Source organism: Bubalus kerabau, chromosome 9 (genome assembly GCF_029407905.1).
Source record: "Bubalus kerabau isolate K-KA32 ecotype Philippines breed swamp buffalo chromosome 9, PCC_UOA_SB_1v2, whole genome shotgun sequence".
Taxonomy (NCBI): Eukaryota; Metazoa; Chordata; class Mammalia; order Artiodactyla; family Bovidae; genus Bubalus; species Bubalus kerabau.
Genome location: NC_073632.1, coordinates 94,817,223 through 94,831,695, shown reverse-complemented (window position 1 = coordinate 94,831,695; position 14,473 = coordinate 94,817,223). Strand labels below are relative to the sequence as shown.

At 49.2% G+C, this 14,473-nt stretch overlaps 1 protein-coding gene across 1 annotated transcript in view; it reads left to right on the top strand.

Moving 5' to 3' along the window:
- The first annotated feature begins 692 nt into the window (after window positions 1-692).
- The window catches only part of ZC3H12D (zinc finger CCCH-type containing 12D), a 33,866-nt gene continuing 20,085 nt past the window's right edge, over window positions 693-14,473 (top strand). The window contains exons 1-2 of the mRNA XM_055535918.1: window positions 693-829; window positions 10,802-11,177. Coding sequence (XP_055391893.1) covers window positions 10,873-11,177 — 305 coding nt within the window. The 5' untranslated portion in view covers window positions 693-829; window positions 10,802-10,872. The remainder of the gene's footprint in view (window positions 830-10,801; window positions 11,178-14,473) is intronic.

The window sequence follows — 14,473 nt, the reverse complement described above, 5'->3', positions numbered from 1 at the left end:
GGGGTTTGATCGTGTTCTTTCCTCTGATGAGCATCCCCCAATGCTGGAAATAATCACAGAGCTTGGGGTTTGTTGCCCGTACCTGTTGAGGCTGCAGCAAGCTGGGCTTCAGGATGCTGGGGTCCCAGGATGCTGTGGTCAGGCTCCTCCGGCCATTGTGAGAGAGGAGACTGCCCACCCCGTGCGCAGCCACAGAGAGGGAAGCCCAGGGCTGTATAATCTCCTGACAGAGGCCAGTGCCCTGCTCCTCCAGCAAGAAGGACTTTGTGACCTGCCTGGGACCCCTGTGATGGCAGGGAAATGCCCACGCGCCCATGCACCCAGGTTCTGTCCCTGCCCCGCCCCCACCTTGGCTCTGTGTAACTGGCAATTCTGTATATAAAGTTGTGAGCCCCCACCTTCCTAAGAAGCATCTAGGATCAGATGCTCTTCTCAGCTGCCAGCCAGAGTGGGAACTTGGAGCAGCCACGTCCACCGTGTCCACCGTCGAGGGTGGGGGTGGGGGGAAGCGGAGAGCTCATATTTTCGTCTGCCCTAGCCCTGCCCTCACGGAGTGTGTTTTGCATGTGGTTGTTGAACTTTGATTCAGTGACTCATGCTGAGGTGCAGGCTTCATCTCCCTCCCTCATCTGATTGCTTTCTTCCTCTCCTTTAAAAGAAAAAAAAAAGGCAAAGCAAAACTACCTTTGCAGCTTTGAATGTGAATGGTGAAAGGAAGCAGAACTTCGGCCTGAAGAGACTCTCCCAGCCTCAGGGACACCTGGACAGCTGGGAGGACAGCTGAGGGGACCGGGGTGTCCACCGCGAGGGCCCTCGACACGCCCTGCTGGTGAGTGCATGTCCTCTGGCATGGGTCAGTGTGACAGAGTGCTGTCAGACTTGCGGCGGGGGTGGGAGGACAGAGACAGCGCGCTCGGGGAGGCGGGGGCCGGGATGCAGGGCATGTGTTCTTGGATGGGAAGCATCCTAGCAACAATCTCATTTCCCTCAGTTACTCTGAGGGCTCAGTGGGGGAAAAAAAATAGGTAAGCATCTTTAATTTCCTTTGGGTGAAATCTTGGTCTATCTAGCAAAATTGTATTTAATGTCAAGAGGGCTTTTTATTGGAGAAAGATTAATCAGAAGAAACTCTTAGGTTTAAGTAAAAGCTCCTGCTTTAAAGATGTTTTAATTGTGTGAAATCAGAAGGACTAGGGCCTCAAAGAGTCGGACATGACTGAGGCGACTTAGCACACATGCACAGAACTCTGGAGCACATCTGAAACCTGTCTCCATGCTTTTGAGAGCATCTTGTAGATGAGATGGTGACTGGTGGGTGTCTAGTTTCCTGGCAGATCGGGAACATTTGGCAGGGCCCCAAACGCCATGTCTTCTAGAGGATGGCCCCGTGGGCTTCAAGAAGGCCTTTGAGGACATTGAAATAAGTCTTCCCCTGATGGCAGTGAATATAATCTTGGCTTAGGCCCTGGGGCCATTTTAGAATGCTTGGCCACGAACTCCAAGAGGTGACCTCAGGGCCACATGTTGCCAAACCAGGAGTGCCAACACCTGGCAGCTGAATAGGTTGGGAGGGGCACCGAGCAGACGGTTTTGTTTTAAACTTTGCTTCAGAGTTGCCCTGCGGTATCGATCAGGGCTGTAAATACTTGTGTGTACACCTGAAGCAACCTCCAGCAGCACACAAGGGCTGGAGAAAACAAAAGGCCAGCCCAGTCCCCCCAGGCTCAGAGCAACATTATTCACAACAGCCCCCAGGTAGCAGCAATCCCAGTGTCCACGGATGAATGGAAGGATAAACAGTGTGGTTTATACGACATGGATGAACCTTGAAAACATTATGACAAATGAGACAAGCCAGACCCAGAAGGACGAATACTGCACGATTTCACTTGCATGAAGTAGCTAGGATCGTCAAATTCGTAAAGACACAAAGTAGAACTGTGGTTACCAGGAGTTGAGGCGGGGGGATGGGGAGTTAGTGTTTAATGGGGACAGAGTTTCCATTTGGGAAGACGAAAACGCTCTGACTATGGAGGGTGATGATGGTTGCTTGCTGCTGCTGAAATGCACTCATAAGAATCGTTAAAACAGTGAATTTTATGCTATGACTCTTTTGCGACAATTTTAAAAAATTATAATTCTGTTAAGGAAAAAAAAAAAAAGGTCAGGCCAAAACCACAAATCTCATGGGCTGAAGTTTTTGCCTCTCTGTGACTTCCTCAAACTCTGACAACTCCCCTGAGGGCTTCTAGATCTAAGCTGAACCAGAAAACTTCTGCAGGGACTCTGTCTAGAACCGTCCCCTCACCACGGTGGGTGACTTCCGGTGGGCTTGTGCGGGAGATTTCTCTGCAGCTGGCCAAGGCAACCTGGGAACCGATTTGGAGGTCAGGGTCCAGTGTTGAAGGAGCACTGGCCCTGCTCTGTGGCCCCCGAGTGGCCCTGGGCAGCACCCTCTGGCAGGAACTGCCACCCTTGGGAGTCTCCCATCCAGCGGTGAGATCCTGGGTAAGTCAGCCAAACCTCAGTCTTGTCACCTGCAACCTGAGTAACTCTTTCCATGTCGCAGGGACTTCGGGATTTCCCAAAGATGACACACAAGGAGGCGCCTTGTAACCGGAAAACACAGTGTCCCTGTGAGCTGCTGATTCTCTGCAGTTCTTATTGCTCTTATTTGCTCATGCTTCAGTTTGCTGTGTGTTTTTTTCTTCCCCTAGGGGCTCTTTCAGCCAGACTTTTTGGCCCAGAGCCCGTCCTTCCTGATTGACTAAAAACCAGATCTGACCCACCTTGTTCCGCCTGCGAGGGTCCCCTGTGCCCCCTCCCCCTTCTCCCTTTCTCTCCAGCTGGGTCGTCAGGTCCGGAGCCCACCCTCAGCAGCCTCGACACTGAGCATCCGACAGCGTGCCCCGCTGACCCTTTTCAGAGTGCCGGAGACTTGGGAAGGTTTTCAAAGTGTTACTAGCCATCTGTGCTGTTTGTGACTTCCAGTCAAGATTGAGGAAGAAAACCAAGATGAAATTGTTCGTACTTTCGGGTCTTAAAAATAGAATGGAAAAAGTAGCTGCCGGCAGCCCTGCGGCTCAGAGGCCATCACAGCTGGGGGAGGGGGGGCGGGGGGCGGGCTGTGACTCGGGGCTCCAGAGAGCAGCCCCCCACCCTAGTGTTCTCCCTTATTTAGAAATTTTAAAAGGAAATGAAGTTATTTTAGAGTCTCAAGGGGGGAAAAAGCCTCTGAAGTAGGTGAATTCTTTCAGTTAATTTCGTGTGAAAACAGCCCTCCCGTCCCACTCATACCCTACAAAACTCCGCTCAGAAAAGGAGCTCTGTTGAAGCTTGAGGGGTCTGTGGGGAGCTGCCAAGGCAGGGACCCCCCTCCCACTCCCCAGGAGAAAGGTTTTTCACTTCAAGAATGTCCGTGCTTCTGCCCTACCAGAACCCAAAGTGACAAAATAAACTCGGACTCTCCTCGTAACTGTTACTAGGTGACTCAAGAGAAGTCACCTGACCCAGTCATATTTTGACGTTTCCATTTCTGGGATGATAAGGTATTGCTGCTATCTTGAACCACAGCTCAAAACAACCCATTGTTTGGAGCATCTACTTATGGTCAGTCTCTGCCATTTGCTAGCTGTATAGCCCTCACTCTGTACCACTCTGAACCTTAGTGTCTTCATCTGTGAGCAGGGAATAGTTTTTTTAATCCACCCTATTGACCCACCAAGGATAATGGGAAGTTTCAAGAGCCTCTGCAAGAAAATGAGTGGAAACAATGAAGAAAAACGTGAATATAAACTTTTATGTTCATGTTGTCTGTACTGTCTTTCTTTCATTTTAGTTCCCTCCTTCTTTTCTTTCTCCCACCCTCTTCTCTCAAGCTTCCTGTCTCTTTCTTCCAAATCCAAATAAGGGCTACAGTGCATGCACAAAGAGCAGGGGAGGGGTGGGGCGGGAGTAACTGAAGCCATCAGTCTGGGAGGACTTCTTGAAGGAGGTGACAGTGAGATTAGGTCTGGTGGAGAAGGGGCAGGGGTTCCACAGAGGGAGGAGCCTGGGGTGTGGTCTCCAGGTCTGAGACATGAGGGTCTTTTAGGGACAGCGCACAGTCCCTAGTGTGAGCTGGCCTACCAGATGGGTGAGTGTCATCTTCCTCTATGGAGATTGGGTCAAAGCTGGACCCTGGTCCGAGAAAACAATCACCCTGAAAGAAAAGAATGGCACTGGTCAGGGAAAAGGTGAGGCTGGATTAGAGGTGCGTGGCCATGGAAACCAGAAAGGAGCTTGGACCTGGATGTGATCAGTCTTGCTTCTCATGCTGAGGAGCTTTGACATCTACTCTGAACAGGGTGGAACGACATGGACATTTTGGGGGGACACGGAAGTCTTGATCAGTCTAGTCTAACTTGACTAGAGCAGTTGTGGGTGGGAGTGTGGTGAGGTGGCCCTCCCAGGAGCCCTGGGGAGATGACAATGTGGCCTGTCTCTGGCTGGGAGAGGCCGGCTCGTCCTTGGTCATCCAGCTCTGTGCGGGCCCCTCTGGCCTCGCCTTTCTCCTCCGACGAAGATAAGTCATTCCTCTCTTGAGTTTTGAAAGCACATTTTTCTGATAGAAAGTAACTGTGCTTATCATCATGATGTATGACTTGTTGTTTACATTTTTTGTCTGTTTTCCTGAATAGATTGTAGAGAAATCAGACTGTGGATTATTTTGTCTTTATAGAACTGGGTCCCAGCACATTGCCTGGTGCCTAGGAAGTGATCAGTAAGTGTTAGTTACATGAATGAAAGAATGAATGGATGGATGAATGAGTGAACTTGGACGGTGGTGGTGTGAGTGTAAAGGAGAGCATGATTATGGAAAACGTCAGGGAAGCAGAGTTAATGACTCATTGGATGTTGAAGTGTGGGAGAGGGATGAGTCAAAGCTGACCTCATGGTTGCTTCTATGGATCTCTGGGGGATGCCATTCAGTGAGATGGGAACTCAAGAAAAAATATTCCAGGAGGGAAGGTGATTTTAGCTTTGGGCATTTATTAAAGAAAAAGCTACTAAACTCTTCTCATATATGAGGCACTATCCCAGGTGCTGGCTTCCCTGGTGGCTCAGATAGCAAAGAATTTGCCTGCAATGTGGGAGACCTGGGTTCGAGCCCTAGGTTGGAAAGATCCCCTGGAGGAGGGCATGGCAACCCATTCCAGTATTCTTGGCTGGAGAATCCCCACAGACAGAGGAGCCTGGAGGGATGCAGGCCATGGGATCACAAAGTGTCAGACACGACTGAGCGACTAGAACACACATGCTCAGTGCTAGTGACTCTGAGACAGACAGGTCGGAAGGCAGTTCACAGTCTGAGAAGCAGATACCTGACAACTCCATATGCCTTACAGATGTGTGTGCACATGCCTGGGACCTGAGAGGCCCAAGACACTCATTCTGTCAGGGAGTCAGGGATGACCACTGTGAGCACGTTTGAGCCAAATCTTTTTTTTTTTTAAGTTGAATCTTGATTTTTGCTAAACCCAAAAGATCTCTCTGGGTAGACAGGACATCATATGCAAAAGTGCAATGATAGGAATATTCTGGAGTGGGGAGTAGAAAGAGCTTCAGTGTGGCTGGAGAGAAAGGGCCAGAGGGCAGTTGAGCGCGAGAGGTGGACGGGGGCCTGCAGTGCATCCTGACAGCTCAGCCATCTGCTCAGGAACTCGGTGTCTTTCTTGAGGTCAACACGGGGTAAGAGGGTGTTTCTAAGCAGGGGGTGACATGGTCAGACTTGTTCTAGAAACTCCGTGCTGGCTACAAATGGGGGCTCAGCCAGATGGGATGGAGGAGGGGCCCCTAGGAAGCTGTGGCCCACACTGGGGGTGGGATGCAGAAGGTAGGCATGGAGGCTTGGGTGGGGCTTGTGGGCAGGAGGTGGGTGTGAGAGGGGCCATGCTGAAGGAAGGAAAGACACAGGGCTTCTGTCAGGGGCCCTGGATGACATGTCTGTAGGCCACCTACACGGAACCGTCTACATGGAAAAAGCTGTTGAAAAGCTCTGGATTTAAGAAGAGGGTTTTTGGTTTCAGAATTCCTTTCCAGTCTCACAAACTATTAAGGACCACCATCACCTCAATTTGTTTATGTGGTTTATATCTATCTGTCGATATGTACTTTATTAGAAACTAAAACTATGAAATTTAAAAATAATCATTTATTTTAAAAATCAGGGTAAACCAATCATATTTAATATAAATGATGTATTTTATGAGAAAGAACTCTATTTTCCAAACCTCCAAAATTTTTAAGAAGACTGGTACTGATTTATATTTTTGCAAATCTCTTTAATATTCAGCTTAATACAAGACAGCTGGCTTCTCATATCTGCTTCCATGTTCAAGCTGTTGGCAATATCACAGTGACATGTAGCTTCTGGGATACTTCATGGTACACTCGTGAGAGGATGAGTGGAAGAAAAAGCAAATTACAACTTAGCATTTATTAGGGAAATAGTTTTACCTTATACACTCCCTGTGAGGGTCTTGGGCTCTCTCTGGACCACACTTTGAGAATCACTGAAGCCGACTCAGCAAGTGTTCTGAGTTCCCACAGTGCTTTACCAAATAGCGCGCAGGGCATTTATCTCACAGTTTACAGCTGTGTGTGCCTGGTGCTTAGCAAGAAGTCTGAGCTGGAAGTGCAGTTGTGGGTTCATGGATCTAGGGGGCTGGTGGAGGGCATGAGGGTTAGGCAAGATGGCTTGGGCAGAAGCCCGACATTGAACAAGGGACCAGAGGCTAAGCAAAGAGCTGGAAAGAAGTAGGAGACCCAGGCGAAGTTCTGCAACCTAAGGGAGAAGAGAGTTTCAAGAAAGAAGTGGTCCCAAATTTTTGGATTTAAAATCCCAAGTAAGGATGTGGGCCACAGAGCCAAAAGCAGCAGAGAGGCTGCCCAAGGCAAGGAGTGGAAAGATGCTGCTGGCTTTGGCAGTTACGAGGTTACTGGTGACTTTGAGGGCAATTTCGGTATGGCAGTGATCAGTGGGCCAGGCGGGTAGCAACCGACAAGTGGTGGCTGCGGCAGAGGCCTCTCTATTCAGGAGTCAGTTCAGTCCCTCAGTCACGTCTGAATCTTTGTGACCCCATGGACCGCAGCACGCTGGGCTCCCCTGTCCATCACCAACTCCCAGAGCTTGCTCAAACTCATGTCCATCGAGTCGGTGATGCCATCCAACCATCTCATCCTCTGTCATCCCCTTCTCCTCCCGCCTTCAATCTTTCCCAGCATCAGGGTCTTTTCCAAGGAGTCAGTTCTTTGCATCAGGTGGCCAAAGTATTGGAGTTTCAGCTTCAGCGTCAGTCCTTCCAATGAATATTCAGGGCTAAATTCCTTTATGATTGACTGGTTGGATCTCCTTGCAGTCCAAGGGACTCTCAAGAGTATTTTCCAACACCACAGTTCAAAAACATCAATTCTTCGGCACTCAGCTTTCTTCACAGTCCAACTCTCACATCCATACATGACCACTGGAAAAACCATAGCTTTGACTAGACAGACCTTAATTGGGAAAGTAATGTCTCTGCTTTTTAATATGCCATCCAGTTTGGTCATAGCTTTTCTTCCAAGGTGCAAGCATCTTTTAACTTCATGGCTGCAGTCACCATCAACAGTGATTTTGGAACCCAAGAAAATAAAGTCTGTCACTATTTCCATTGTTTCCCCATCTACTTGCCATGAAGTAATGGGACTGGATGCTATGGTCTTAGTTTTCTGAGTGTTGAGTTTTAGGCCAACTTTTTCACTGTCTTCTTTCACTTTCATCAAGAGGCTCTTTAGTTCTTCACTTTCTGCCATAAGGGTGGTGTCATTTGTGTATCTGAGGTTATTGATATTTCTCCTGGCAATCTTGATTCCAGCTTGTGCTTCATCCAGGTTGGCATTTCTCATGATGTACTCTGCACATAAGTTAAATAAGCAGGTGACAATATACAGCCTTGACATAGTGCTTTCTGATTTGGAACCAGTCTGTTGTCTCATATCCAGTTCTAACTGTTGCTTCCTGACCTGCATATAGATTTCTCAGGGGGCAGGTAAGTTGGTCTGGTATTCCCATCTCTTGAAGAATTATCCACAAAAATTTTCTATCCAGGAGGCTGATTGACAAATGTCTGTGACCTGCCAGCCCCATCATGAGTTCTACTGAAGTTCTTGTATTAAGGGAGAGGTTCTGCAAGACAAGAGGAGGCCATGCTGGGAACCCAGAAGAGAGAGTGTTGCAGAGGATTCCAATAGGAGGCTAGGAACTGAAGATGAAGAGCCTGTAATACTGAGAAGAGGACGGGGTGGAATGACAGATGTGTGTGAATGTGTGTTGAGCACTGTTTGTAGGGGAAACATCAAAGACCACCTGCATTTCCATCATTTGGCATATGGATAAACACCATACATTCTTTCATTTGGTCATTCATTTGACAAATATGCACTGAGATTCAGCTGTGCCAGGCACTGTTCTAAATACTGTGGATAGGGTGGGCAGCCAAACAGCTAAACTGGCAGGGAAAGATTTCCAAAATGACTCTTTAATAAGAGAAATGACTTGCTAAATAATAAGTCCAGTATGATACTATTTGTGTAAAAACAACCTCCCTTAAACAGAATGTGCATGTATCTGCTAGACATGCAAGAAAATGCAGAGAAAAAGTGCTAGAAGCAGACAGGAGAGGCAAGTAGGGTTTGGGGTTTGTAGGAAGAGACATTATATATTTTCATATGTTATACTTCTACATTGTTTCAATTTTTCATAGTCTATAGATTTTCAAGATTATTTCTGTATTTTAAAAGTTTTTTGAAAGATATAGGTCTTTGTGAAAAGAGAGACCCAGTCTGAGCAGAGTGTTCCTTTTGACTCAGTCATATTTTCTTGTAAACATATGTCAGGCTGCACCCTCCTGCCCCCAACTACCCCAAAGGTGCAGGCCAGGAAGTGACGGCTGGGTGGAAAGAATCAAGTCTGAGTTAGGACCTCTTATTTTAGAGGTTCAGTACTATCTGAATTAACTGCTATAGAAAACTGTGTTGGTGCACAGAGCTGAATTTTGGTCAAAGCATGTGTTTCTGGGAATAGAATTCACCAGAGAGTGTTTTTCCATTTAATTCTAGGAGTTGTATTAGTTTGCTGTGGATGTCATAACAAAATACCACAGAGTTGGTTTTTATTTTGGATATATATGGGCTTCCCTAGTGACTCAGATGCTAAAGAATCTGTCTGCAATGTGGGAGACCCAGGTTCAATCCCTGGGTCAGGAAGATCCCCTGGAGAAAACCGTGGCAACCCACTCCAATATTCTTGCCTGGAGAATTCCATGGTCAGAGGAGCCTGGTGGACTACAGTCCAGGGTGTTGCAAAGAGTTGGACACTAGTGAGTGACTAGCATTTTACGACCTATATATAATATGTAAACAATCAGCCCTCCATATCCTCGAATTCAACCAATTGTGGATTAAAACTATTAAAAAAAAAAAAAGAATCCCAGAAGTTTCCTAGGCCCTGGGAGGCCTAGCCCCTCACCTGCCCCAGGCCCTGAAGAAGCCACCCTGCCTCCTGTCCCCCTTCCCTGGCCTGGTGGGGCCTGACTGAGGGGGAAGACTGACCCACAGGGGAGGGAGAATCCCTACCTGCTGCTGCTTCCTCTGTCATCACTGACCCCCTTCTCCCCTGAACCCCTAATCATACTCAAAGAGTTCCTAAAGCCTGACACCTGCATCATACAAGCAAAACTTGACTTTCCCATGTTCCAGCAGCTATTTACATGGCATTACACTGTACTAGGTATTATAAGCAATGTAGAGAGGCTTTAGAGTCCTGGTGAATATGCTTAGGTTATATATAAGCACTATGCTGTTTTATATAAGAAATTCCTGGAACGTTTCCCGCAGCTGAGGGATGACTTTGTGTTAGTTGCTCTGTTGTGTCCAACTCTTTGTGATCCCATGGACCGTAGCTCACCAGGCTCCTCTGTCTATGGAATTCTCCAGGCAAGAATATTGGAGGGGTAGACATTTCCTTCTCCAGGGCATCTTCTCGACCCAGGGGTCGAACCTGGGTCTCCCACGTTGCAGGCAGATTCTTGACTGCCTGATCCACCATTTTTAAAATTTAACATTATCGCCATCATCATCATCACCTCCTCGAAGTTCTGGTGGCTGGAAGTCCGAGATCATGGTGTCGGCGGGCTGGTTTCTTCTGAGACCTCCTCCTCAGCTGGCTGTTGGCCTTTTCCCTCCACTGTGTTTCCTCATGGCTTCCCTCGGTACCCATGTGTGTCCAGCTGTCCTCTTTGTATGAGGACACCAGTCACATTCGATTAGGACCCGCTCCACTGACCTCCTTTTAACATAATCACCTCTTTAAGACGTTATCTCTGAATAGACACATGCTGAGGGGTGGGGTGGGGATATAGGGCTTCAACATATGCACTTGGCGGAGACACAGTCCAGCCATAGCAGAGCCTCAGAAGCACTTCTGTGGCCTGTGCATGAGTGTCCTGAGATCTGGGTGGCCTGCTCAGGTGGGTGACCCTCACGAGGGCCGGGAGTGCGGTGAAGGCCTGGGAGCACCCGCTAGGAAAGGCAGCGAGATTGCATCTGCGTCTCACCAGCCACACCAGCAACTGAAACTCCCCAGGGCACAAGGCCCCGATGTGACTTCCTGACAGACAAGGCGGGGCGGGGGGTGGGGGGGCGGTGGTGCGGGGAGGGGCGGAGTACACATAATCGGGCTCCCGCGGCCCCGCAACACCTGATGGCTGCCTCTTCTCTCTAGCTCATGCCGGCGGGGCGCTGCCAGGAGGAAGCCGGCGGCAGAACCCTTGCGGGGGTCCCGGCTGGCGCAGCATGCAGCGCTCGAGCAAGATGGAGTTCTTCCAGAAGCTGGGCTACAGCCGGGAGGACGTGGCCAGGGTGCTGGGCAAGCTGGGCGAGGACGCCCTGGTCAATGACGTGCTGCAGGAGCTGATCCAGACGGGCAGCCGGCCCGCCGCGCCTGAGGGCAGCGCCGCACCCCTGCTCGTGCCCAGGGGCTCCTGCGGGACCCCGGACTCTGCCCAGGGCGGGCTAGGAGCGGACCCTGGAGAAGACAGTGGAGGCCCTGCCAGCTCCTTGAGACCCATAGTGATCGACGGCAGCAACGTAGCTATGAGGTAGCGTCCTTCACCCGTTCTTGTCGGTGGTTTGGTCCAAGGAGCTTTGGAGCCAGTGGATGGGGCTGGGAACCCCGGGTTCAACCCTCAGTAGCTGCTTAGCCAGTTAACCGCTCTGAGCCTCACTTTCTCCATCGGTAAGGTGGGTCTACAACTTCCCTAGAAGTTTAGTCCTAAGAACTGGAGCTGCCCGACATGCTTAGGGCAGTGCTGACACAGAGTAAGTGTTCAACAGAGGGCAGCTATTCTCACATTAAGGCAGAGGGGGCTCTCTTCCCCCTCTTATCCCAGCAGGGATAAATGGCAAGGAACCTAGGGCTGGGAGAAGGTGGCTTCTGGCCTGGAGTCTGTCCCTAAGTGGCCACATGACTCTGGGAAAGCTGGCTATCTCAAGTTTCCCCTTCTGTGACACAGGTCAAGAGACAGCTCTTTTGCTTCCCTTAAGATTATGAGAATGAGATGGAAATGGACTTGAACCACCTCGAAAGCCCTCTGCTGGGGGTGAGGAGCCGTGGTGGAGGTGGTGGAGCTCCCGAGCTAGGGTGGGGGGGTGGTGTTTGTGGTCCCCAAGCTGCAGAGGCAGTAGTTATACTGATGCGTTGGCATCTTTGTGTGTTGCAGTGATGAGAGCTCCACGCCAAGCCTCATCTTTCCTGAAGAGGTTAAATTCTGCTGAGAAAGGGGTTCCACAGCCTCACCCACACCCACCACTGGGCATGGAGAAGGCTTTGCCCAAACAAGTGCATTTTTACTGTTTGGCTAAGCCATAGCCCGACCGAGGGCAGAGCCATAGGGAGTCGGTCACTCAGAGCCACACATAGATGCATGTCCCTTTCCAAAAGCTGAGCCACTTTGGGCGTGGAGATAACCGGTGTCACCGCTGCTGAATATGTCAACAGGGGATTCTTTGGCTGAGGAGCTGAGTGGTTTTCCCTGGGAATTTGGGCTCACTCTGGATTGGGCGCTGCAGGACAAAAGTTTGGAAGGGTTAACTCAAGATGGCCCAGCCTTGGGGGCAGTTCCCCGCTTGGTGTGTAGGGCAAAATTGTTCAAGCATTCATTCAAGTTTTAGCCACCTAGGTCTCCCTGGGCTTGATTATATCAACAGGCAGCAGAGCCCTGCCTTCTCCTTGTGGCCTAGGAGCTGGTCCTTGGGTCTGTAAAGCATTCTCACATATGCTCTGTGTAGGCACCAGGTAGGCAAGCCTCTGAAATCCTGCTAATTCAAGATTCCTGAGGGAATTAAAGGGAGTTTTAAGAATTCAGTAGTTTCTGAGGGTCCTAGGAAGAAAGTCTGCTGGGCTCTAAGAGGTGGCCTGGCCTCTGTCTGGTCTGGATGAGGCATCTCTTCCTCTGGACATTGGTAGAAACATACCCGCTTACATTTGAAGTAAGATGGTTGTTGTTCAGTGGCTCAGTTGTGTCTGAGTCTTTGTGACCCATGCACGGCAGCACACCAGGCTGTCTTTCACTATCTCCTGGGGTCTGCTTAAACTCATGTCCATTGAGTTGGTGATGCCATCCAACCACCTCATTTTAAAGCAAGAACTACAATCCCACAGCCTCCAGAATGAAAACCACAATCACAGAAAGTCAAGCAAAACAATCACACGGATCACAGCCTTGTGTAACTCATTGAAGCTATGAGCCATGCCATGCAGGGCCATCCAAGACAGATGGGTCACGGTGGAGAGTTCTGACAAAATGTGATCCGCTGGAGAAGGGAATGGCAAACCACTCCAGTATTCTTGCCTCAAGAACCCCTTGATAAAGTGAGATGATACTGTTTAAGTCAAAGACCTTTTCAGCCCTAAGATTATATGAACTCTGATTCCAGCTCAGAAAGCAGAGTGGCTATATGGTGAGAACACTACTTCAGGCGCTACAGGAAAGCATTCTGTGTTTGGGGGCCAGACATTTTTTAGGAATGGTTACAACAGGGTGGTGGTGGAGCATTTTCTATTGATGAAAGTCTCTGTTGCTGCTTGGAGTTAAAATTTAAGCCATGTCCTCTATTTGCATGTGACCTTGACATGTTCCAGGTAAATTCCGGGAACATAGGGGTTTAGTCTCACCCCATCCCTACCTCCTACAACTGTAATTGGTCTAGCCTATTCATGCTCAGTCTGTGTGGGTAACAGATAGAAACCATCTCTCAGGCTTATTCTGAAGAATGTGTCAGAACATTCATTCTTTCACACTCATGCTGTCTTAAAACCACCTCAAATGCCCAGAACACATGTCTGTGTGTGTGTTCTCATTGTGTGTCTGTAAACATATGCACATATACACAAACATCCCTTCCCATGCCCCCTGCATCTCATTAGTTAGGAAAAAAATTTTCACAGCTCCCACCCATGCGTGGGACTTCATTGGTCCAAAGGCACATCTGGGAGAGAGTGGGTCAGACATTCAACTCCAGCCCTGCTCCTTCTCCTGCAATAACGCCTCCTGGTCCTCCAACCAGAGTTCAACAGGACCCCTTGACCTCAGACTGTGTGGTTCTCAGTTGTGAAGGATAGATCCCAGTGTGGGACGCACCTTTAGAGGGGCTGCCGCTAAGTCGCTTCAGTTGTGTCCGACTCTGTGCAACCCCAAAGATGGCAGCCCACCAGGCCCCGCCGTCCCTGGGATTCTCCAGGCAAGAACACTGGAGTGGGTTACCATTTCCTCCTCCAATGCATGAAAGTGAAAAGTGAAAGTGAAGTCGCTCAGTTGTGTCCAACTCTTAGCGACCCCATGGACTGAAGCCTACCAGGCTCCTCCATCCATGGGATTTTCCAGGCAAGAGTACTGGAGTGGGGTGCCATTGCCTTCTCCGTTAGAGGGGCTAGATGGTTGAAATCCAGCATGGAGTCTAGTTGTTATCTCTTGACCTCAAAACTCAGCCTGAAAATTCTCTTTCGCTGAGGTCTTGTAGTATTGCAGGTGTTTCCATTCTCTGCTTCTGCTTCATGTGCTGTCTGGTCCTGGAAGGAGCGGGAGGAACTTAAAAGACAGGTTGGGACGCGTGTTCCTTTCTGTCCTGAGCAGGCGGGAGTCTTCTGTTGGCAGTAGCATCCTCTAGGGTGCCTGTTGCCAACTTGCTGTCTGGGGTCTGTCCTCTGAAGTCTGTCTTTGCTCACGAATAGCCTCATTTTTTCTTTTCTTTAAAAATTAGCTCAGGGCTACTTTATTTTTAAAGTTTTACTTCACTTTTCAAAAAATTTCTAATTTATTTATTTTTGACTCTACGAGGTCTTTGTTGCTGCGCAGGCTTTTCTCTAGTTGCAGCCAGAGGATTTTACTTTTAGTTG